At 44.3% G+C, this 25,597-nt stretch overlaps 1 protein-coding gene across 2 annotated transcripts in view; it reads left to right on the forward strand.

The window, feature by feature from the left end:
- Nucleotides 1–3,187: 3,187 nt before the first annotated feature.
- The window catches only part of EDIL3 (EGF like repeats and discoidin domains 3), a 239,395-nt gene continuing 216,985 nt past the window's right edge, over nucleotides 3,188–25,597 (forward strand). For both annotated transcript variants that reach the window (XM_030968997.1, XM_030968998.1), the window contains exon 1: nucleotides 3,188–3,472. In XM_030968997.1, coding sequence (XP_030824857.1) covers nucleotides 3,406–3,472 — 67 coding nt within the window. In that variant the 5' untranslated portion in view covers nucleotides 3,188–3,405. The remainder of the gene's footprint in view (nucleotides 3,473–25,597) is intronic.

Here is a 25,597-nt window from a genome sequence, read left to right on the forward strand (position 1 = left end):
ATACCTATAGTACTTGTGGAGTCATAAGGCAGGTTTTCCTGCTGTCAACAGCAGGAGGCAGCTGCTTCAAGAAAAACAAAAAAATGGCAAAAAAAATGAATAATTTCTGAACCTTGGAGGGCATTGAAGGACACCAGGTTAGAATCTTCATCCAGAAGGTGAAGTCAGGGACAAGTCACTGTAGGAGGGGGGGTGCTGCAAGATGCTGCAACCACAACAACCCCAACGACAACCCCACAGCACAGCGGCAGTGGAGCTCTGGGGTAAAACCCAGGCTGGAGCAGTAAATAGCACAGCCTGCCTTCAGAAAATCCATTTTAAGAACACCAAGGTGCAGGTGACTGCTACCTGCGGGTTGAAAGGAAAGTCTGCACCTCAGAGCCAGCCTCGCAGGGCTGAGCTGGAGTTGTGTTACCCTGTGCTAAGGGGAGAAACTGGGGTGGGAGGAAGGTACTGGATGAAGGGATTGCCTGCAGCATCCCCCAATCCTGGGTCATCCCAAAAACACCAGGAGCAAGCAGGAGGAAGCAGCCCAGGAAGAGCAGCCCAGCAGAGAGGAGCAGAAAAAAAGTCTGATTACTCTGAGGTGGGAAGATAGGTTTTATTGAATAAAACTTATTGAGAACCTGAAAACAAAAAGGCACTGCTCTTTAGGTAAGAACCAGGCAGAAAAGCCTTTTGTTGTTTCGTGCCTTTTGGCTGAATAAACAATGCCTGGCTTTGAATAAGCTATTTCTGTGTCATTTTAATCAGCTGCTAGTCACAGGCTCTCAGTGGAAAAAGGCCTGCCGGTACCCAGTGTAGTTAGTCCCTTTAGATTTGTCCTAATTGGGGAAATAAAGGGGCTGCATTACGGGATTATTCCCTCAAGAAAAATAAAATAACAACAACAAAAAAAAAATCACAGGCAAGACTGCCACTTGGGGGTGCAGGCATGCTGGGCTGCCACAGCAGCTACAGTGCAGCCTGCCTTGTAATTGTGACAGCTGGATTCTTGGTTGTAAAACAGAGATAAGCTGTAAAATTAGCACCGTTTCAGGGAAACGATGCGTTAATATCAGAAGCTTTGTTAAGGCTCCCTAAATTTCCACTGTCTCTTTATTGACAGCAAAGCAACACCCTTGGGGAGAAAGAGAAGTGTTTTCTTTCCAGGCAGCGGTTCTTCAGGGAGATCTCTGGCATGGAGGCTGATGTACAAAATCCAAGTTGCTGTAGAGGTGGTGATGCAATCGCAGGGAAACCTGAGCAGCCGAATGAAGGCGTGGCTGCAGCACACCTGAGTGAGGTGAGTTGTGCTTGTGCACCTTTCAGTGAGGACAGGAGAAAGTTTAGGTGGGTGCTACCAAGCTCCCGTACGTCCAGAGCATCACACTGGACTACAGCTCATGATAACACATATTTTCTGCAGTTATAGGCTAAATTAATTTTGGGAGGTTTTTTTTTTCTTTATCTGTTCTAGCCTGCTGGATAACTCTGCACTGTCCTGAGTGCCATGAGGAAACTTGCCCTGATGTGATGGGTGAAGGGCACACCTGGTGTGGGCACCACTGAGCTGTGTGCGAGCAGAAAAAGCCATGGGATTATGGGGGTGTGAAACGCTCTTTATCAAGGTGCGTCTGTTCTGTTAATTTCGTAGTTTAACCAGCGCAAAAAAAGGCTCGTCCTTTCAAATCTTTGCTGACAATGTAAGGTGTTGAAACCAAAACACTTCCAGTGTCAAAGAAAAATGTGATTAATTGCGAGCTCTGATGTAAAACCAGAGCTTTAGGCAAGGGCTGTCACCCTGTCACTGGCAGGCATTTAATGCCAGACAAAAGGGCTTGCAAAATGAAATGCTGTAACTGCTGCGAGGTGCCAGCCAAAGTAACCAAGAGATCAGACGAGTTAACGGGTCGTTTCCACTCCTAATTTCACTATGTCTCTTCTCGTTGTCATGCAAGCAGCCCGGACTTTCAGGTTGTATCTTCAGAAACGCTTCTCAACAGCCTAGTGCTGTTCAGTTCATCCTTCTCACTCGGCAAGTGCATTAAAGCTTAATATAATATTTATATGTGGTCTTTCGCCGTGAAGGCATGTAGACGGGATGCAAATTACAGATATAAAATACCCGGAGAGCCTTTTGACCCCCAGTAGGAAATTGATACTCTTTTTCACTCTTGTGGCTCTAAATACCCAGGTAGGGAATAGAGATTAAAATTTAAAAAAAGGGTGTAGTGGTCTGATGTGGGATCTTCCAACCCTCTACCTTGGGCTGCTTCTGAAATATCTCTGCATCTTTCACTCTTGCTTTGACTCCCTTCCAGTTTTGGGCAGGATGGCATCCTACCTGAGGAGGGAGGGAGGTGGAAGAACGGATCTTTGCATCTCCTGGTCTGGTGGAAGGTGTCCTTCATCCTGTTGGGATGTGGTGAGCTCTGAGGTCCCTTCCAACCCAAACCATGCCATAATCCTGTGATCCCGTGCGAGTTCCCTGTGAGGATGCTCAGGAGGGATTTTAAACCGAGGCAGCACTCGGCAGAGCGCAGGGCTTGGACAGCACCTACAAGACAGAGAAGTTTGTGGAGGGCAGAATTCCTCCGCGGAGGGTAAAACACCTTCGTGAACAGCGTCCTCTCCCTGAGAGACGACAGCAGGCACCCACCCAAAACCAAACTAGCCCAGGACATGCGATTTGCAGCGGGACAGGAACCCCGGACACGCAGACCTGCTCCAGCCGTCCACGCACACCGGAGCGCTGCGGGAGCATCCCCGGCATCAGCCGGGGACCGCGGGGTCCCGGCTCGGTGCGGGGTGAAGCTCTCACACGGGGCCCGGACCCCGCGATGCGGAGGGTGCGGGATGGAGCTCCCGTATGGGGCCGGGACCCCGCGGTGCGGAGGGTGAGGGATGGAGCATCCGCATCGCGGGGTCCCGGCCCGGTGAGGATGCTCCATCCCGCACCCTCCGCATCCCGGGGGCGCGGCCGGGGCGGGGCGGGGCCGGGGTGTGTCCAGCGGCACCGCCCCCGGGATCCGCGCGGGGCGGGCAGGGCAGCGGCGGCAGGAGGAGGAGGAGGAGGAGGAGGGAGGAGGAGGAGGAAGGCAGAGAGGAGAAAGAGGGGGAGGAGAGGAGGCGGCGGGACACGGCTCGGAGGCGGCGGCCGGGCCATGCTGGAGGCGCGGCGGCACCTGGCGGGCGCGCAGAGCGGGCGGGCGGCGGGACGGGCTCCGCGCCGCGCGTAAGGGCGGTGGCAGCGGAGCGGCGGGGGCTGCGCTCGGCCGGGAGACGCTCCGCGGGAGGGACCTGCGCATCCTCGCCGCGCCTCGCATCGCCTCGCCGGGAGGAGGCACCGCCAGCGCCCGGCGCTCGCATCCCTCGGCTGAGGCGGAGGAGAGCAGGAGCGAGAACAGGAGGAGGAGGAGGAGGATGAGCCGCGCGGTGCTGGCCTGGCTGGCGCTCTGCGGGAGCCTGGCGGCGCCGCGCCCCGCCCGAGGTGAGGGGCCGGAGGACGGCGGGGACGGACCGGGGATGGAGGGTCGGGGTCGCGCCGGAGCTCCCGCAAAGTCGGAGTCCAAGTGCGCGGGGGACCGGGAGGTGGCTCTCGGCAGGGTGCCGCTGTCTGGGCTCTCCTTTTCTCTTTATGCATAAGGAAAGAAGAAAAAAAAATAATAATACTTATCTCTGCGTTTGAAATAGAAGCCGGCGGACGATCCATCCTCAGACTCGTTCCGTTTTGAAACTGTGCTTAATTAGAGGGGAAAGAAATGCCGTGAGAGATTAAATGTAATCCAGAATGAGCGGCTGGGAAGATTTAATATCCGCAGAGCTGTCCGCACCGCTTTTCCCTTCCTCCCCCACCCCTCTCCAGCCACCGGTCTTCATTGTAATTTGGAGGCTGCTAGCTCCGAGCCGGAGACCCAGCAAACCGCGGAACAGTTTGCAAACACATTCAGGAGCTTGAGCATCTCGGCAGCGGCGAGCAGTTCTTGCCAGGCGACCCTTTGGCTGCCTCCCTCTAATTAGGTCTTCTCCATCCTAAAACACCCGCGGCGCCTTCTCGGTGTCTCACCCCCTTCCAAAACAAAACAAAACAAACAAACCAAAAAGAACCCCTACCAAAACAAAAAACCTTCGGGAAGAAGAAAACGTCAACCCTACCCCAGAGAGACAACTTTAGCTCTCTTGGGAGTTCTCTTTATATTAATCACTTCTTGCAGGGGTTTACCCTCCTGGCATTGAAAAGTTGTCTGAGCTCGTGGTGCGAGGAGCTGATGGTGGGGCTGCGGGCACGGTGCCCCCTCCGCAGAAGGCTCGGGGGGCTGCCCGGGGCGGTGGGGGAGCACTCCCTGCCCGTCCCGTCCCGTCGCGTCCTGTCCTGCCCATCCCGGCCGTCCCGCTCCCGGGGAAGGCGCTGGGCTCGGCTCCGGGAACCCCCTGGGTCTCCTCCTCTTGCCCACAGCCCCCCGAGGGTTCTCCTCGTCCTCTGCGAGCTCCGAGCCGCGTCCTGTGCCGCGGCTGTTCCGCGTCTCTGTGTGATCCCACCCGGCGTGGAGACCCCTCCATCCCCTGCTTGGTAGAGCAACTGTTGTTCTAATGAGTACCAGAATATTCCCGCTGACTTTTAGACCTCTTCCCCTCATTATTAACTTTTCTTTCCTTTTTTTTTGTTTTTTTTTTTTTGGTTTCAAAATGAAACCAGTGTATCAGTAAAAACTGAATATTTTATTAGCCCTTAAATTATTCAGCACGGCGGCTTCTCAAAATCCGGTAGCATTCACACAGTTGAGCATGTGATAGCTTATGCAATATGTCCTTGTACCTGCAGCTTATTCCCCAAAGTCTCTTTTTTTTCAGCAGAAGATAACTGTATCTGCCATGAAGTCTGGACTTGTCATAAATGCTTTGCACCAGGCTTCCTTGGAACTTCTGATAGCTCACATCTGTGATGTTTTCTCATTAAAGTGTACAGTTCTGCCATGTTTTCAGGTAACTTCAGAACAGAGGGAACTTAATAGATTTTCTAGCAGAAGTGAAATAGGAAGGAAAAAAAATCCATTTGTTCTGTGATTGCTTAAGCTGTGATTGTTCAGTTAAAGGTTTGTCCTTGGCTCTCAGAAAGAAACAGAAGAACATTATACTGAGTGATTTTTGGAGCTGAAATGGAGCAAAATGCTGCTTGACAAGTCTGATTTAGTGGGTTAATTTGGGTGGCTGTCATAACATTTACTTTTAATAGATCCTCTCAAAGTTGCAATGACTCCAAGCACTGTAAGTAACCAAAGCTCTTTCAAAATCAGGTTTTGAACAGTGCAGAACTTGTCCCAGCACTACTATGAGTCCATTCTCATAATGGTGTAGAATGAAAACCAGTGGAAATGTCATCTGTGCAATGGCTGGTTCCCAACTCTCTCTCAGGGTAAATTCCAAGAGCAGATCAAAGTGAAGTCATATACTTCATTACTGACCTGCATTTCAAGCCTACTGTTAAAGAAAAACACCAACTGCTCTTTTTGATGGAGTTCTGCAAAGTAATGGTGGAGGTCAAAATCCTGTTTATTCATGATGTCTTAAAAACCCCTTTTACTTTTTGTGTTTGGAACAAATAGACAGTATGTCAGCAAGTTTGGGGTGAGGTTCTTCCTGTCTTTTTGCTGCTGTTGTTGATTTTAAGGATGAGAGAAGGGTGAGAGAGATTGAAAGATACTAATGGATGAAAAAGCCATCTCAATGGGAAACTGTCATTTTCTTCTTCCTGGCCAGTCTGATGAATTTGCAATCTCATGCACTGTAACAGGAGCCTGATCTTCAGAGATGTGTTTATATGCAAGCACATGATGAAACCAGCCTTCAAGGGTGCAGTGACTTCCAGCCCTTAGGTTGCAAGAAAGATGCAGGTGCATTTTTAATAAGCAATGCCCTTTTTATGCATATTTAAAAACAGCGGTAAGCTTTTACATTTGCTGCTGTTGCTGTTCCTTGGTGGAATGCGAATACCAGGCACTCTGGTGGTTTACTGTGCGTGGACAGACAGTAACTACCAGAGTGACTACAGAGACTACCAGAGATTATTTCAGGAGGAAGAAGCACAGTGCATCCCACCTGCAGTAATACAGGTTCATGAGTGCCACTGCGTGGGTTTTTAGGTTTTTTTTTCATCCCCAACAGCTTTATGAAGTCAGTGAAGATTGGGATCAGATGAAAGGAAAGCATGATGTAAAAGTGATGGCTGTTTTAGTTCTGAGATGCACTTCTGGCCATGGTGTAAGCTGATCAACAGCAGTAATGGGACTGTAGGTGCACAGCAGATCAGTGCATCCCACACTTTCATGATAAACATTTTTGCAACAGGACTTTCTGAAAAATTACCATTTGAGTTGTCTTTATAGTGAAGCTGCTCCCTGGGTTGTAGCATGCTTCTCCACTTAGCTGTCTGCTGAATTTTTAAGTGTGGTTTGACTAAAAATGATATTGACATTGCTGAAAACAGGCAAGTCTAATTTGTTATTTTATTACTGTATCCTGTCAGCCTGAGCGAAAAACTCTGGAACTTTGAAGGAAGTGTTTCAAAGATGTTGCTTTTTCTCCATTACAGTGGGAACCTTCACTCTCTCTGAGGCTTAGAAGTTTCTATAAAGCCCCTTTCTGCAGCTGGAATCAGCTGCAAGGAGCAAAAGTGATGAGAAACAAGAGAGGTAAACTGTAGCTTTGTTCTCATCTATCTATACTGAAAGGCTGAAAAGATCACAGGGGCTTTTAAAGACCAAGGTTCTTCTGTTTTACTGAATGCCTTTGCATCTTTGGGCAGCATCTGCTTCTGTACAAAGTGCTGACAGTGTGACCCTGCATAATGATTTTCACTGTTCTTTTAACAAATTACATTTGTATTCAAATTGATTTTCCATGACTGCTCGTATAGCCTCCAGAAAGCATATAGTGGATATACTGTTGTATTCTGTACGTGTCTGGTCAGCCTAGGACAAAATTTGATGTCAAGCCATGCATTATTATAACTGGAATTAATCATTCTGGTGGTATTAGTTGGGTTTTTTTTTTTCACATGCCCAGCCTCCTATTTCACTGCCCTTTATGTCCTTATCCTTTATGTCTCTTTTCATTCATAGAAGGTTGTGTATCAATGGTACCATAGGGGGAAAGGGTCACTGTCTTATCTTCCCTCCTCCACATTTTTTCAATTACCACCCAGCTGAAAATCAAGGAAATGATCCGTTCTGGAAGTTATTTCAAAGGACAGTAACTTTTAATTAAGATTTCTATGCCTTAAATTAGCTGTTTATGCAGCATATGCCCCTACAACAAACTCTCAGCCAGAAACCCCTTCAGCCTAAGTGAAGGTACCTGGGGAATCTGTGTTTAAGAAACTGCAAGAATCAGAGATGAATCTCTGTTATTCTCAACTTTATTGTGAGTCACATAGGAGCTGGCGTGTTACTGTTTTCACCTTAGTCTCTGAAACGTCTCAAACTTAGGCAAGCCACAGATTTCTGAAATAATGGATGGTTGGTGCTGTATTACAAGTGAGATTAGATGTGATGAAAAAATTGTTCCCTGGGAGGGTGGGCAGGCCCTGGCACAGGGTTCCCAGAGAAGCTGTGGCTGCCCCTGGATCCCTGGAATTGTCCAGGAACGGGTTGGACATTGGGGTTTGGAGCAGCCTGGGACAGTGGAAGGTGTCCCTGCCATGGCAGGGGGTGGCACTGTGACGCCTTTAAGGTCCCTCCCAACCCAAGCCATTTATGTGATTCTATGACATTGGGCATTGTTGTAGCATACCTGAATTCAGCTTGAGTTTAATAAATACGGGTTGAACAACAGACAGCTATTAATTTAAGTTTCAGAAAAGCTTCGCAGTCAAAATACAGTGAAAGCTTAATCAGATGATGCGTTAGAAAATAAAAGATGAGTCAAAAGATTCAAGTCCAAAGAAGGGTTGTAAGAACATTAACATCTGCACAATCAAAACCTCTGGAAAATGCTGTTTTATATTGGAGGGCCAAAGCACATTTTGCATTTAAATTTCAGAACACAACCTAGGGGAAAGGAAAATTCAACCTAAATTCAGTGTGTTATGTCAGTCTAAGGAATAATGGGTCTAAGTTTCCCTATTTATAGGAAACTTGGATCTTAAGTTTGAGGGAGAACAACTCACCACATGTAGTGACAGCAGGGTATGGCTGATTTTCTAACAAACCGTGTAGATGGTAGAACAGCTTTTTTGCCATTCATATTGTGGGAACAAAGCAAGGATCTGTCCAGAGCCAGTTTGGACCCACAGCTGTGGGGTCTGCTGCTCTGAAGGCAGGGATTGAATGAGCAGCTGTATCCCAGGAATCTGGAGGCAGAGAGCCTGCACCACACCTTCGTGCTTTGAGGTTTTATCAAATCTCAGTCTTGCTGGTCAGGGAATATACTTTAACGTACTTGTGGGGTTTTTGATTCATTTGTTTGTGTGGGTTTTTCTTCCCTCTAATCAGCAAGCTGTGTTACCTTTCATCACACTGGGGGTGTTTTCCTATTTTAAGTTCCGAAAGCTGAGAAATTAAGCAGACCATAATTATCTAATAAAGTCTCTAGCTAATCCAGCTAATAACTATATGTGTGGGGTGTGTGTGTGTGAATGTGGTATCATATGAAACACACATAAAAACATCTTAATTTTGCATAATGTATAGCAGCTATGAGCAAACATACTGCACTTTGGGTATAATTTGGGTATATCTACACTCCAGAGACCACACGGAGGAATTGCAGCCACTTATGTGCCTCACATCTGGTCTGATACTTAGAAGTTTAGGAAATGTTAGCTAAGACCTAACCATCCCATGAGTTCTTGATGCTCAGCTCTGTATTTCAAGTAAGAATTTGTTATATGCCACAAAAGCACTGTCTAGGATTTTTTGAGGTTATTGATAATATTCGTCACTCCACACATCTTTTTAATAAGGGGCAAAAGGGGGTTTTGTGGCTTGTATATAAAAGACTTATGTCCATAAGTCTTACATATTATGATTCATACGTAGATATAGATCTAGGTAGATATAGATAGATACAGATGATATAGATATAGATTAGATATAGATATAGATTTGGTGAAGTTGTTTGAAAATGGCCAAGTAAATACTGACACAACCACAGAGTAAGCTGAGCTGGAAGGGACCCACAAGGTCAATCCAGCCCAGCTCCTATCCTTGCACAGACACCTCAAAATCCCACCCTGGGCATCCCTGGAGTGTTGTCCAAACTCTCCTGGAGCTCTGGCAGCCTTGGGAAGCCTGGGCAGTGCCCAGCACCCTCTGGGGAAGAACCTTTCCCTGAGCTCCATCCCAAATCCCTCCAGCCCTTCCCTCAGGTCCTGCCACTGTCAGGAGCAGAGATCAGAGATCAGGAATCAGGGATCAGAGATCAGAGATCAGGGATCAGGGATCAGAGATGATCAGAGCTGCCCTTCCTCTTCCTCTCATGGGCAGCTGTAACTGTGGTGGGTCTGCCCTCAGCCTCGCCTTCTCCAGCTGAACACACCCAGCGCCCTCAGCCCTCCTCACACGGCCCCTCCACACTACTCACCACCCCCATGGCCTCCTCTGCACTCTCTCTGACACTTTCTCTGACAATTTAACACCCTTTTAACCCTGTGATGCCAGAACTGCACCAATATTCCAGGTGAGGCCGCCCCGGCCCAGAGCAGAGCAGGACAATCCCTGCCTGGCCCGGCCGGCCATGCTGGGCCTGGTGTCCCCAGGACAGGGATGTCCCTGCTGGCTCCAGGGCATTGCCACCAACCAGGACCCCTGTCCCTTTCCCTGGCTGCTTCCCAGCCTCTCATTCCCCAGTCTGTCCATGGCAAAATCCCAAACCTTCCCTTACTGAACCTCGCACAGTTGGAGCTGGCCCAGGCCTCTCGTTTGTCATGGCCTCTCTGCAGGGCCTCCTGCCCTCGAGGGAGTCGACAGCTCCCCTCAGTTTTGTATCATCTGTGAACTTGCTCAGGATCCCTTCCAGTCCTGCATTCAGATAATTCCTGAGGATGTTGAGGAGCACAGGGCCGAGGATAGAGCCCTGCAGAACCTCACTAGTGACAGGTTCCCAGTCTGATGTCACCCCAGTCACTGTCACCCTTTGTGCTGCTGTCACCCAGCAGCTCATCCATCTCATTATGTGTTTATCCAGCTGTGGCATGCACAGTTTATCCAGAACAACCCTGTAAGAGACAGTATGGAAAGGTTTCCTGAAATCCAGAAAGATTCCATCAGGTGGTTTCTCTTGTTTCACTGAGTGGGTCACCTTGAAAGGAAGTCAGGTTTGACAAGCAGGACTTTGCCTTCATGAAGCTGTGCTGACTGTGACCAGTGATTTGTCCTCCAGGTGTTTTTCAATACCTCCCAGAATAATCTTCTCCATACCTTTACCAGGCTCTGAAGTGAGACTGACAGACCTGTAGTTTCTAGGGTCCTTCTTCTTGCTGTCCTTGAGAGAGAAGGAGAAAACCGAGACAATGTCAAAACTGAGACAATGTTTTCCAGCTTCCAGTCGTCTGGCGGACTTCTCTGGACTCCCAAGACCATCCAAGAATCATCAGGAGAGGTGTTGTGATGACATCAGCAGCTGTTTGAGGATTCTTGGGTTAATCCCATCAGGCCCCATAGATTTGTAGGGATTCATCTGGAGTAGCAGACTGGGGTTAACTGGGGGTTGTTCATCCTCACAGTCATGGTCCTCCACCTCAGGGCACCAGCACCCTCTTGGTCCATCTGTGTCAAAGAAGGAGGCAAAGAATACACTGAACACCTCAGCCTTGTCCCTATCCCTGTCTGTGAGGGGACCATTCTCTTCCTGGAACAGGCCAATGTTATTTTTGCACTGCCTACTGCCATTATTTTATTCAGAAAATCTCTTTTTATTGTGCTCCACAGCTCTTGCAGCACCAACTCCATTTGAGCTTTGGCCATACAATTTTCTCCCTCCACGGGCAGCAGTATCTCTGTGTTCTTCCCATGCGACCTGGCCCTGCTCACGCTGGGCACACACCTTCCTTTACTGCCTTACTTCCAAGAGAATATTCCTGCTCAGCCAAGCCATCCTTCTGCCTACGCTGCTTAAGTGGAGAATCCTGGATTATCTCAGCTCTCCCAACTCCGGCAGCAGAACAACAAGTCCTGGGTTTTAGGAGTCAGGATTTCAGGCGCAGTATTTAAAGCAGCAAGCTGAACCGTGCAGATGACAGCAGGGAGGAGCAGCAGATGGATAAGGAGGCTCAAGAAGATCAGCACTCTTTCAGCAGAGCCAGGGCAGGAGCTTGGCACATCCCAGCAGGAATCTCATGATGTGAGAGAAAATTGTGCCTCAGATTTGTGGGTTTTTTGTGACCCTGGAGGCCACAGGGGACAGGGAGGGGAGCAAAGCCTCCCCCAGAGGAGGTGGGAGGTTTTGAAGTGGGATTTTTCTGCTACCTCCTCTCCCAGGTGGTGTGTGGGAGAGTGGGGTCAGATGCAGAGGCATAACCCCACCCCCAGGGTGCAGTTTCTGCATCAAGTGATGGCTCTTCATTAAAGCTGATGGAGAAATTTCCTAATCCCAAGTGCTCTATCAGAACATTGCAATTCTGTACACACAGCAGTTTAACCAGTGAACAAGCTCACTCTGGAGTGTAGCTTGTACACCTGGGACAGCACGAGCTCAGGTGACTGTTAAGTGCTTCACACTATGGATTTGAACCCCACAGTTCCAAATTTTTAATTTTAATGCAAAGCAGGATGTTTTCTCAGCATTTTGCAAATAATCTTCTCTCATTCTTGCCCCTCACCCCTTGCAAGTAATTTTTTCTTTGATTATTTTCAATTCTGAACAACGCAAGGCATTTATTTTTGCATAGTCAGATTATGGCCATACTGTAGGATAAAGCTACCATTTAGACATAGAGACCATTTTATTCATGTCTTTGAGTACTTGCACAATAGTAACTTCTTGACAGGCCAAAAAAAAAAAAAAAAACCAAACCAAACATGAAGGAGATGACTGCATTGCTAATTTTTAGCTGCAGCAATTTTATTTGCTGAGATTCTGTGTAGGGAGGCTGAAAAAAAAATCTCTGCAAAAGCTGCTTTTTTTCCCTATCATTGTCAAGATGCTGTGTCAACCTGCATAATTATGGAGAGCTGTGACAGCAGAGCATAAATAACAGTAATTTCTGGCATCTGATTACCCATGTCTTAGGTTTCTGCAACAGTGAAGCTACAACAGATCACACGAGAAATACTTACAGATAAGACTTGCATGGGCCAAGTGGAGGCACAAAAAATAGAAAAAAAAAGTTAGATTTATTTTATGTTTAGCATTTTTTACATCTTTCATGTCTGTCTCTCCCTCATGTAGGAGAGCTTCTATCACTGCTGGGTGTCATTGCAGACAACCAGCCCTGGAAATACAAGTTTCCTTCCTGTTTACTCTGTATTATAGTTCTTTAGACCATCCTGCTTTAATTTGTTTGCCAGGGTTTTTTTCTTTGGGTGTTTTTCACTCCTTTTGCAGCTCAGGCTTCTGAAGTAGAGATGGAGAAATTATTACATGCAATGTAACTTGTCAGATTCCTTGCTTGTGTGAGGAATTGCATGGGATTGCTTTGCAAGGTCTTTTCTAGGTTAAAGACTAAGACCCACTAGCTGATTGCTTTCAGATATCATTCCAGCACTATTTTAAAACCATGCAGTTCTATTTATTTGAACAATTTTAAGAGAAGATTAGCTTGATATTGTGAATAATGTACAGTGTGGATGGGGAAATGATGTGCTGCTGTCATGGGAAGTAGCTGAAATGACCTAGTAGCTTCCTTCTATGGTGCATGCTATATATGTTTCTTTAATGATGCTTTTGTGTAATTTCTTTAATGTCTTTTTTTATGCCTGACCCTCAGACCTTGTACAGAATGATGCACTCCCTAAAGATAGCCCTTCAGGATAAAGATCAGCCACTTTGATAATGACTTTCATTTTCTTGGGTGTGATCAAGCCCATCCTATTCTGACACCTTGCCTTTCTTCACCAGGCTTCTCTTCAACCTGGTATCCTTATTCAGGGATATAAATTCTTTCAGAAATTTCTCTTAGAAATGCTGTATTTTTGTATTGTGGCACAGTTACAAAAATGCTCTGGTTCCTTCCTAGGGGTAGTTTTACTTAACCTTAAACTCTTACTCCAAATGTGGGTCTTGTGGTTCAACCTGTCACTAAAGTCATAAAGAAATAAAAAAAAGAGGTAATTGAATCAATGTCAGGCATAGCTGGGAATGTAGTGTCAGATGTATCCTTTCTTTTGTGAAATCCATCGGGGAAGAAAAAAAATCAAAGCAACATTCTGAACAAGAGCTTGGAAGTCAGCTGGAATAAAGTGTGATTGACTATATATATTGACTTAATGCTAGTTCCACATCTATATTGGTTCACACAGCAAGAGCAGTGATTGCTCTAATATGCCTCAATATCTTTCAGTGCAGATGAATAATTTCATAAAAATGTGAATTTAAGAACAGAGAATTATAAAATAATAGAATGGTTTGGGCTGGGGAGGGACCTTAAAGCCCATCCATGGCAGGGACAGTTTTCACTGTGCCAGGCTGCTCCAAGCCCCAATGTCCAGGGGACGCTGCCAGGGATCCAAGGGCAGCCACAGCTGCTCTGGGCACCTTGAGTGCCAGGTGAGTGTCAGGGCTTGCTCACCTTCCCAAGCAACAATTTCTTCCTAATAATTCATATAAAGCTACTCTCTGTCAGCTTGAAGCCAAAATGCTGAGTGTGGGTAAAAGTGAAGCTGTGCTAAGAGGTGCAGCTCCGACTTGTGGGTCAGAGCAGTTTGGTCAGGGAGGGGTGAAACAAGTATCTGGTCTGTAGGAAACTTCCCAAGCCTCTAAAGTTTTGGTTTTTTTACTGCAAGACAAAGCTGAGATGAACAACTCTGTAAGATTTGATAGTTTGGCCAAAGCCCATCTAGTTTCTCTGCCGCTGGTTTTCCCCTAATTCCAGCACTGGTGGTATTCTTACACAGAACAGTCAATTTCTCTGGTAGTTTGCCTTTTGGGAATGGCTTAAGGCAGGAGCAGGCCAGTCCCAGTGATGGTGCAAGGAAGGGAGATGGGGACAATGAGGGAGAAGCAAGTGACATGGACAGGGATGTTGAACACTGGATGTGTCCACAGCTGATTCCTTCAGGGGTGAGTTATGGATCGTTTTCTCAGTGCAAGTTTTACGCACTTTTTTTGCCAAGAAATACGTTTCTGGACCAACTCTAAGACACAAGCTGCCAAATTTCCCCTTTCCTCGAGTATAGCTGTGTATTCCCCCCTGTGGAAACGCGCAGAAGTCAGATCCATGAGCATCCCTTGCATTCCTGTCTGCTTTGCCTTGGCATGGATGAGGGCAGAGGAGCAAATTCCACATTTTCCTGGCCATCTCCCAGTCCAAAGTGGCCATCTCACCATCCTGGGGCAGATCCAGTGTTGATTAACTAGACGATCCCGATAGCTTATTTTGTTGAGGACAAATTACAGGGTTTTTTTTTCTTCCCTAATTATTTTGTAGCAAATATTTATCTTGTGGATAAAGATCACCCCTGGGCCACACAGAGCAGGCGAGGCTCAGAAGCTCCCCACGTGCACTCAGTGGAAACAGGAGGATCTGCCTGCCTTAGAAATCCTACTCTGGCTTAATTCCAAGCAAGAAATCTGCTTTAAAACTACCAGGGAGTTGATGCTGCTTCATTCAGACCAGCTGAAGGCTGAGCAGGAAGAAAGAGAGAAGGCAAAATGGGTAAAAGCATTGTATGCTTCAGTTACTTCAGGAGGAAAAAGAGAAGACTCTTCAAAATGTCTGAAATTCCTGACTGACTAATTTTGACCAATTAGCCTGCCGCTTGATTGTTTGGGATTTTTGATAAACAAATTCTTGAGGTTTTGTGTTTTTTTGGTTTTTTTTAATTTCCCATAGAGAGTAATGAACAATTAACGATGGGCACATTGGTTTCTTTTCCAGATGAATTCTGGTTAGAGAATTATACTTGTAGAAAAATCTGAACAGAATTTTAAATTCTATCTAAACGTTTCCTTTTGAGGTAGAGGAAGGAAGGAGGAATATTCCAAAACTGGCAACTTCCAACTTCACTGGAATAAAAATCGCTGGTATGTAATTATAATTTTTAATCTTTTTTAATCTAGAGGAGCACCATTTGCAGAGCTCAAGAATTGCAGCAAAAACATATACTTTTAATGATTTCTGAGTTTCAGGAAACCACCCTTTCACTCTGTTAATGCTCTAATAATAATCCTGAAGCCTTGTGCTAGCATCTTTCATAGCAGTTTTTTGTCCCCTGTGTCACATCAAGATTTTTCCTGTTGTTGACACACATCTCTTATCCCTGACGTGTCTGTACCTTCCATCTCTGAAGTCTGAGAACAAAGGTCGATACATGAAGTAGAAAAATGCATCTGCTTTTAAGAGAAATTATGAGTTTTGATGACTTATGCCTGATAAAAGCCATATTTTGAGTCTCCTGTAGTGCCAGCTCCAGTGCTGCAGACACAGCAGCTGCTTGAACATCCATTTCATTGTGTGTGTGTGTGAAAGAACTGTTGGTACACTGGAAATACTTACCCAAAGATTTTCAGAGATCTCAAAAAAACAGGGAATCATCTGGAAATGCTGCTTAAGGAGAGCTCTCAGTTGATGTCATTCAGTGTTATTCTCACTTTATTACCATGCATGCAGGAGATTCTCATTTCTTTTTCGTTTTCAAAATGAGGTGCAAGAAGCTTTTACAATTGAAATTGAAAATGCCTGGCCTGTTTACAACATGGTCTAGGTATCTTGTAACAGTTGGGCTAATTTTTAAAAGCCTTTCATGTAGGGTCGCAGAACAAATTTTCTGTAGGAAAAGCAGCTGTGGAAGGAGCTTGTTTTTTCTCGGCCCTATTTTTCTGTTAAGATAGAGAAGTAAGATTACTGAAGATTTTAGAGATAGTACATATGTTCTTTGAAAAAGAACAACATAAAAGACACAAATTTGCTGTTCTAGTAGATTACAGGCTAGAGTGTGCATCTGTTGAAACTGGCCTTATGGAAGGTGCTTCTTCAAAGCTGATGTAGTTTAAAAAATAAAATACCAACCTCTTTTGCCTCCTACCCTCCCTGAATCGCCCCTGCTCTTTGGCCTTACCCAGGGTTTATGCTTCAGGGAGCAGCCTGAGGGGTGGGCATCATTCCACCAGTGATTGAGGAATTCCTGTTTCTTCTGTCTGGGTGAAAAGGGAGAGTATTTAATCTTGATGCCCTTTAAGATATAACAGACTCCAAATTCTCCTGCTGAAAATGAGGAATTTGAAGAAATTACATTTCTTTGGAGTTTATGGTGTGGTGGCAATGTTGTCCTTGAGGCAGTACAGCTGTGTCCCCACGTGGTCCTGTCAGACTTCATGGGGAGTCTGGTTGAAAATGTCAGTGGCAGGAATTGTACAAGAATGTATTAACTGGGGAGGAAGGGGTTGCTGCTGTACTACCACACTTATTTCTCTTTTTTTGGCTTTTGCCTTTTCCTAACATATCTGTAAGCACTAACACAGGACATATCTTCATCCAGTATTTACATTCTGCAAGTGTTCACCAAAAAGTGAAAAGTGGTGGCGATGTTTGTAGACAAAACAGGTTTCTGCATTCAGTACAGCTGTCTCAGGCTGTCAAAAAATTGTCTGGGAACATTCCCCTGCATTAAAAATAACTGCATTTATCCTTGGTATTTGTGTAGTGACCTAGATTGTTTATCACTAACTACCCTGAATTTTTTGACTGCATGTACTGCTGTCTGGCAGAGCAAAAAAAAAAGTTAATTCTATATTTACTTATTTTACTTATTTATTAATCTACTTTTGTAGAAAGTGGTGCAATTTTCTTCTCTTTGGCTGGATGTTTTGTTTCTTCAGGCCCGAGGTTTTAATGAAATCCTGATTTCTCCCTTTGCACAAAGGCTTTACATGGAATTTTTCACTTTTCATGGGACTCTTCCATTAATTGAAAGCTTTCTAATAGTTCTGATAATTAGCCACATTACAAATCATATTGGCTAAGAATTGGAGACAGGTTCAGCTGCAGTACACTTAGGGCAGGAAATGTAGACAAAAAGCTTCACTGTGTAAAATATGATGTTATTTGAAAGTTTTTTCAGGTTTGGATTTATATTATACCTTAACCCACTGCTTTTCTCTGGTTTATTATTTTATCTCTCTTTCTTTTTCTTTGGTTTATTTTTTTTTCTCGTTTCCCATTTTGAACTCTATTGAACTTCAGGATTTTTGATTTTTCAGTTGGTGGTTCAAAGACCAAGGGCCCTGATAGATGTTAATCCAAACTCGACGTTGAAAGTAGGTTGCTTTTCAGATTTAACTTTTTGAGAAATACGGATTTTTGTGGCTTCTCTTGATTTTAAAAATGCAATGACACCTCTATTGAATGCAGCCAGAACAGATTTACACTGAAGCTGCCTCTAGATTAATGTCTGCAGCTTTGCCAACACTATTATCTATATTGCAAGCTGTCACTCTATGTCTAAACTAAATAATTAAATCTTCAGATCAGATGTACAGTTTTTTATTATTATAGACATAATTTAGGATTTTATGGTTTCAAAGAACCTTTGGGAAAAGATAACTGTATAACGGCCTACTGGAGAGTGGGCTAAAACCTCTCTGAAATTTTTGCTCGTTAAATTACATTCCTTGGTTTGGATTCCTGTTCTTCAGTCAAAAACAGATAAAGACTGCCAGCACTGAATTAGGTGTGTCATGCCTTAACCACTGGGAGTCTCTTTATGATCTGGTCTGGGGCCCTTAATCTGAATTGCTGACAGCAATTATGTAAAATTATAATAAATTCAAATTTTTTTTTTTAATACAGAATGGCGAGGTCACCCTTTTGCAATGTGCCAGTTGGGTAACATTATTTATCCCCAAAATGAACACCTCTGTCTTTCAAGTGTAGGTGTTGCAGGTGGCTGTTTACTTTTGCCAACAGCTCCAGTCCTGTGCTGTGAGACAGGAGGGAAATGTAAGGGAGCACCCCCAAATGAGCTGTGGGTGGAAATGTCCATGATGTAGGAACTTGGAAATTCATAATTTCTGATGTCACATCTCATCTCCACCTCTACTTTTGCAGCTGCAGGGGACTAAGGAAAGGGGGGAAAAAGGGAAATGAGTACAACCTCCCCCAGGTCAGTGGGATAGGATGGACAGGATGGATTTCATCCAAGGATGCTGGGACCTGGGCAGTTCCTGTGCAGGGTGAGACATCTGTCACCTCTGGGACACCCAGGGATGACCCTGGTGGCCAAACAAAGGTGGAAGTTGCACCCATATTCCAATAAATCCCTGGTCAGCTGAAGGGGAAGCTCCAGGCTGGCCAGCCTTGCTGGGAAAGCCAGGAGCTCATTCCTGGTGTGGGATGGAGGGGCCTGGGGCTGTCAGCAGGGGTTAAACCACCCTGAGCCACCTGGTGTGCTGGGGAGAGGCGGCTGCAGGCTCTGGGACAGCAGAGGGTGTCTGTGTCTGGGCTGGGGCAGGGGCTGGGCAAGAGCTGAAATGCGGGATGTGGGACTGCAGGGGCTCTCCAAAATGCAGTTTATTCCATCCAAGAGGTTACAGCAGCCCAGGGCTGTGGGTGACAGAGCTGTGCCCACAGCTGTCAGCTCCAGCTGCAGGCAGGCCTGGAGACCCTTTGGGTTTGGTTACAGTGCATTATAGACTTTTCTTTTGGCGACAATGCATTATAGACTTTTCTTTGCTGAGCATCTCCATACAGCAGAACCAATCTACACCTTAACTATTATCTACAGCCTATCATAACTCCTGTAATTACCATATTCATGTTACTGTTCTCCAATCACTAACAGTCAGTACATTACAGTTTAAGCTAGAAGTTGTTTTTCAGTTTTCTTGCAGTGGGAAATTCTGAGACCTTTTTTCTACTTGCCACATTTGCTGCCTTGTTTGCCTGTGCTCTCTTTCTGCTGGGTAAAAACATCTTCTTGTTTGGGGTGGGTTTATCCTTTGCTCTAAGCCATAAAAACCCCTTCTAAGCAACACACCCTTTGCCTCCTTGGTTATCCAGTGAGACTGGCTCAGCAATTCTTTTCTTCTATATCAAAACTTGCTTCCATCTCTATTCCTTCATCAGCCTCTACATTTAAAAATCTTTCTGCCAGGCACACATATCTGTGAGACTTTCTTGTCAAACTTTCATCCCTTCCCAACTCATTGTCACTGCTCCCACATCCCCGTGGACAGACATGTCTCAGGGATGGACAGGGGGACAGACACAAATCCTGGTTGTACTGCTGGGACTCAGAGGGCAGTAGATGGTCAGTCATGCCACTCTGGAGTTTTGTATCAAGTGGGTCCTGTCTGGGGCTTCCTTTGTTTCACATCATGGTGCCCTGAACGAGGTGCCCCTGACAGGTGGCCAGGGATGGCCTCAAGGGCAGCAGTGCCACTAAGAGAGGAAAAAAACCCCAAAAGTGGGAAATAAACCAAAAGGACCCAGAAGCAACAAGAAATGGCAAGCCCTGCCTTTGGAGGAATTTATCTCTCTCCCTGTGAGAGCATGGATGTTAAGTTTTTTTGATCCCCAGTTTAGGAAAGGGCTGTTTAAATGGGTATGAGGTCAGGGGGAGCCTGGTGCTGTTGGAGACTGGATCTCCTGCCCTGCAAACAGAGAGATCTGTGGCTGTGTCATTGCAGGGCCAGATTGAGGAGAAATCTTCAATCCTAAATCCCTATAGAAGGGTGAGACTGAGGAGACAGAGACAGCAGTGCGTGGCAGGAGGATCAGAGTAATTATTTATCTCTGTAAATATGACCCTCACTGGGGGTGAGGATGAAGTCTCGTGCCCCTCATCACCCTTATATCTGTGTGAGTTACAGCACTGTTCAATTCCATACTGCAGAACAGTCTCTCCTTTCACTGGAAGGAATAGGGTTGTGTTTTATTTAGATGCTGGCAAAATAAATTCTAATACATGCAGGATGCATCTGGTGTTTTTTGGTTTTGTTTGCTCATTTACTTTGTAATTGTTGCTTATCATTAATAAAATAGACTAAGCAACATAAAAAAACAGGCTGTGACTTTCAGTGCTCTGTTTTTTTTTAATTTTGCAGTTTTCACTTTATGGTCTTGCAGTTGTGTTGGCTGCCAGTAAGAACCCCAAACCAAAGATTTACTTGCATTATTAACTTTATTTTGTTTATGAAATCCAAGTAGAAAAAGAAATGAGTGGCAATATGTAAAGACTCGTCTTGCACGTTTTCCTCCTAGACATGGTAATAGAAATGTCCAATTTCCAGATTGTGACAGAAAACCATGGCTTTTTTCAAACACATTGGAATGAAGTTATGAGCCTGAATTTTAAAATGAATTCTGGATTTGGCACAAGAGATCTCAGATGAAAACCTCCTGCTGAGATGATGAGGTTTATAGATTTGAGATTCAGTGATCATGCAAGAGTTTAACAACTCTGCTGAGTGTTGAGGGAAGAAGTTAAAATGAACTGAATTGGTGATTCATTTTGGTTACACTCTGAGGGAGGAACAGACATTTTCTAATAATTAATTATCTAATTTAAAACCTCCCTATTTCTTGACTAAGGTAAAAAATGAGGTATTTTGTATAATAAAGCAGCTGATCTTTAAAACTAATGGAAAATGGTTTTATATTTTTCACAAAAACTTTAGGCGCTTCAGTTCACTGGCTTGGCCTCAGGAAATCAGTTTTAAGCAAATTAGCTAGTAAAATGAATGTACCCTTCACTGGTTTATTAATGAAGGCAGTGTGTAAACACAGCTGATCAGTATATGGCAACCTGCATAAGCAGAGAAATAAAAATATGTGTGAATAGAAAGGTCTTGATTACTGACCGTTGATCATGAGCTGTGTTTGGTATGAAATGTTTCTTTTGCTCGAAAAGTGAAAATGTGTCGCTCCAATAAGCCAGACAGCTTTCATTGCCTTTGATTGCCTTCACTGGAGATTGAGAGTGCTCAGTAGAACTTAGAAGTAGAAGAAGGCACAACCTTGCAGTGTTGTGCTTCTGGAAGGTGCACCCTGAGATGTAAACATTGCACTCTTATCACCCAAATCCTCAGCCGAGGACTGTGTTCAGGATCCACGCTCGGATTTCTGAACATGCTTACACACCAGGACACCCTCCCAGAGAGAGAGAGTCCCAAATGTCTTGACCCATTTGGTAGAGGGCAAGATGCTCATTATAAATTCTCATCAGGCTGAAAAGAAACACCAATTCTTATGCTTTGTTATCTAGTTGCCTGAACTCCAGCAGTTAGCCACTATTAACTCTCAAAAGCTGTGGTTAACAAGCTCTTAAATTTTACAAGCTCCAGCAACAAACTTCAGGTACTAAGATCTCAGCTTTTACAATTACAATTATAAATGACAAGCTCCCAATCCTCTTAGTAAACTTTGGTATGGAGTAAGGGGTAGTATAGGGTAACCATGCCCAGACAAAGCAGGAGAAGGGAGACATAAAGGTGGCAGGGAGAGAAAGATAACAAGGATCACCAGTCCTTAGATCCCACGTTGGTCCTGCCACGTGGATGGTCTCAACAAAGAGAATGAAGGAAAGAGAGAAGAACTGATATACTTTGCTTCCTTTCATAAGGTTTCCTTCCTTTACCTGGTGCACGTCTCAAATGTAAAACAGATTTTTCATGCCACTGTGTTCCTGCATGTGCAGCCCCTCTTGAGTCCTGCAAGAAGTGAGGAGCTGCTGCAGGTGCAAGAACAGGAATGTGTTTTATTTTTTATCCATTGGCTTGAAGCCTTGTTGTGCAAAAATCCCACTGCTGCTCATACAGTCTCTGATCTTGACCATGAAACTGCCTTGCAAGCATTAAGAGCAATAATTGGGGTGAGTAGTTTATCTGTTTCTCTTTTTATAAGGATGTATATTGAATTCTTGTGCCAGGGGTATGGCAAAATCTTTCATGGCAGTTCTTTGAAGACCATGGTTAAGTAAATTTGTCTGATTCTGCTCTCACAGCATCTAGGAGACATTATTGGCTGACACCATGGATTGTATTAGCCAACCATACAAAAAAAAAAAAAAAAAAGGAAGAATTCCCAAACATTGTAGCTTCAGGATAAGAAAAAATGCTGCCTGAGCACAGAATGGAAAATTCTGAAATTCTCATTTCTGATAAAATAGGGTTGTGATGGTCAAAGTGGTTACAGCAATCCCCTGATATAAGTAAAGGTCAGGGGTATGGTGTGACACAGAGAGCTTTAAGGATGGGTTCAGAGAAGATGAAAAGCAGCTTTGTTGGACCTCTTAAATCCATCTTTCCAAAGCTAAAAGGCAACGTGGGAGAGAATGAAACACAGAGTGCTTTGGTGACAAATTTTCAAATACATGGAAGGTTCTGCTGGACTTTTTGTTACTGAGTAATTGATGATTCATTAAGATCTGCTTCAAAGAGCTTTGAAAACACAGAGGGGTGACATGTGTGGGACGTGGTAGGAGAGAGAGAGAAAATGGAGACACAAAAGGACATTAATGATCAAAATGAAGCAAGAGCACTGTGCAGGGCTCTGCAACAGCATTTGGAAAGCTACTATCCCATTTCTGAAAGCCAGAGTGAGAGATGGCGAATTAGTGCAAACCGCAGCCGATGAGAACTTGGGGTGATTAGCTGTGCCAGTGGCTAGAAGAAGAGGTGTCCTGGGGGAATAATTAAGGAAAAAAACTGGGATAACGTCAGTCACCTCCTCACTCTCACCCCTTGTAGAACCAAGTGGCAAGCAAAGTAATACTGGTCAATATTTCAGTGTTATTTAGCTCCTTATAAGCTGTTATAATTCAGGATAATTCATATAATGGCAGAAATTCAAAATCCTTGAAGACGTGGGGGGAATAGTTCACTTTTTAATGTGCTTCTTGGAGACAGTGAAGGTTAGGGCTCAACTCTTTGTTCTCCTTTATCCATATCTCTCTATCCACTACTTCCAGTGTGTGTCAGGAAGAGCTCTTCTGTCTGCCTTTTGAAGTGTGTAGGAAAAAGGGAAAAGCTTTCCCTGATGAAGTTTCTGAACCAACTAGTTGAACATATCCAGCTGTTTCTAGTTTTCACTGTGTGGGAGAAAAATCTGCGTTGTAACCGCGCTGCTTGAGCTGATGGAGAGTGAAAAATGGTAATTTGAGCAAGAGGCGATGAATCTGTTATAAAGATCTTGGAGAAGAATCCAAATTATTGTAGTCTAAATTCCAGGGCCTGCATTTCTTCCAAAGAAAAGGGTAAGCAGGAGAGACTCTGCTCTGAAATGAGGGATGGGGGAAATTGGGGAAGTTCCACACTCTTAGACCCAAGAGTGTGTACAGGTATTGCACTGTGCTGGGCTGAGGTCTGAAAACCCTTAACCCTTCATGGTTCCATGGCCTCCTCCTTTGCAGTAATTTCCAGGAAAGGAATTTCCAAGGAATTCCAGATGCCTTGGTCTGGTCTGCTCCATAATTATTCCAAACTAATGTGGGAAATTAGGGGACTGTAAATCTTGGAACCAGTCGTGTAGTCAGGTGAGAGATCATTTAAGGTTTAGTTCATGAAAGTCAAAGTTTAAAAGTCATTCGGGGGGAAAAAAGGTGAAGGAAAAAAGTAATTTTTTAACATAATTTTGAAGTGAATTAATATGTTATATGCTATAAAATTACACAGAATGCTGGATCAGCAATGCATGCAGATCTCACCAGTCTCATTAGCCTTCAAAAAAACAGTCTGGCGCATGATTTAATTGAACTGGCTTAGAAAATTATTTACCTCAGTCAATATCCACAAAAGTTTTCAGCTTATTTGATGGCCATGTGTAAAGATCCAGTGAACTCATTGGGCACTAGAGCATGTCTCATGCAAGAAAGAGAGGAGGGAATGTGATTTCGTGTTAGGCAACATTAGTCAGGTTCTAATTTATCCCGCAGGAAGAGAAGCACCTCTCTGGAATGGGCTGTGATGAACAGCACATCTTGGTAGTTTGAGGCACTGGTCTGCTAACTTAGGCCACAGGGAGAGGTCGTTGCTGCCCATTAGTGAAACTTGTTTGTTTTCTCTGCTTTTCCATCCTTAGGAACTTGAAAACAAACGAACAAGCAAGCAAACAAAACAAGAAACACATACACGCAAAGGAAAAAAAAAAAAAGATCACATGTCCTTTGGAACATGAAAGAATCAAAGCACGTGCTGGCAGTTGAGACCATATAGGAGAATTTTTGTGAAAACAGATCTCTAATCAATTTTATATATGTCAGAGTCAGAATTGTCCAGTGGGAAACAAGAATTGTGAGTTAATTTGATGTGGGACCCTGACTTCCATTTGTGTTCTATTTGCAGAGTCTCTGCTGCCAGAGGAAGAGGAGGAGCTGTCCTTTTTTTCCTCTAGCTCCCCTTTTCAGTATATTTTAGTGTCTTGTCCCTAAATAGTATTTGAAAAGCTGCATCTATTAAAACTTGTAAATAATAGAACTTTGAGAGAGTGTCTCCGTGCATTATATTCCCTGTCTGCATAAACTCAAGGAAGGGTAGTGTTCAAAAAACTACACATTAATTTACTCAGTTCTTCAAACAGTTTAAATTAATTTCTCTTTCCTCTTTCAGATAAAAATGACTTGTCTTAAACTCTACATAAAAGTGAACTATATTTAAATATCCATAATTTTTACCTGTCTTCTTTGGGAAAAGCTGATGTAACATATCAGTCTTTTTGTCCTCCTTAGCATTTTACATCTCAAATTGTAAAAAGACCTTAAGTGGACACTAATTACTCTCAGAGTAAATATAGAATGGAAGACAGATCTTGCACAGATTAACTTCTTTAGTTCAGTCCTGCAGGAAAAAGTAAAATGGCAGACCATCTTTGTGGAAATAGAGACAGCAGAGTCTCAGGAAATGAGCCAGAGATGTAAAAGCAACTTAAGGTATGAAACTTTGTTTTCATACCTTGCTGCCAGCAGTTGCTGTTTTTAAAAGCAGCCCTGCTTGCTTCTGGTTGGGAGCCAGAATTTTGGAGCATCTCTGTCCTCCACCAGCTGAGTTTTGCCCCAGGTTTTTGACAGAGAGCAGCTCCTTAAAGCTCCTGCTGCTCCTTTCCTCTGCTTTCTTTTACAGACATGAGCTGTGCAAAGTTTGGGTACATGCAGGAAAGTCATTTTTTTGCCAGTGTTTGATTCCTCTGTACATTTGTGCAGTACCATTCATTTTTCTACCTGGGTAACAAAGCAAGCAACCAACCAAAAAACTAACAAACAAGTAAAAAACAAACAAAAAACTCCCCAAACCAAACAAATAAACAAAAACCCCAAATGAAAAACCAAAACCAACCCAAAAGTACCAAAACAAAACAAAAGACAAACCCAAAACCCCAGAACACACACGCAAGAAAATCCCCTGAAACCTATACCCAACACAAAAAAAAACCAACCAAAAAAAAACCCCCAAATTAAACAAAAAACCAAAACAAACAACAACAACAACAACAAAAAAACTCCAAACAAAACAAAACCAATTAAACAAAAAG

Source organism: Camarhynchus parvulus, chromosome Z (assembly GCF_901933205.1).
Source record: "Camarhynchus parvulus chromosome Z, STF_HiC, whole genome shotgun sequence".
Classification (NCBI taxonomy): Eukaryota; Metazoa; Chordata; class Aves; order Passeriformes; family Thraupidae; genus Camarhynchus; species Camarhynchus parvulus.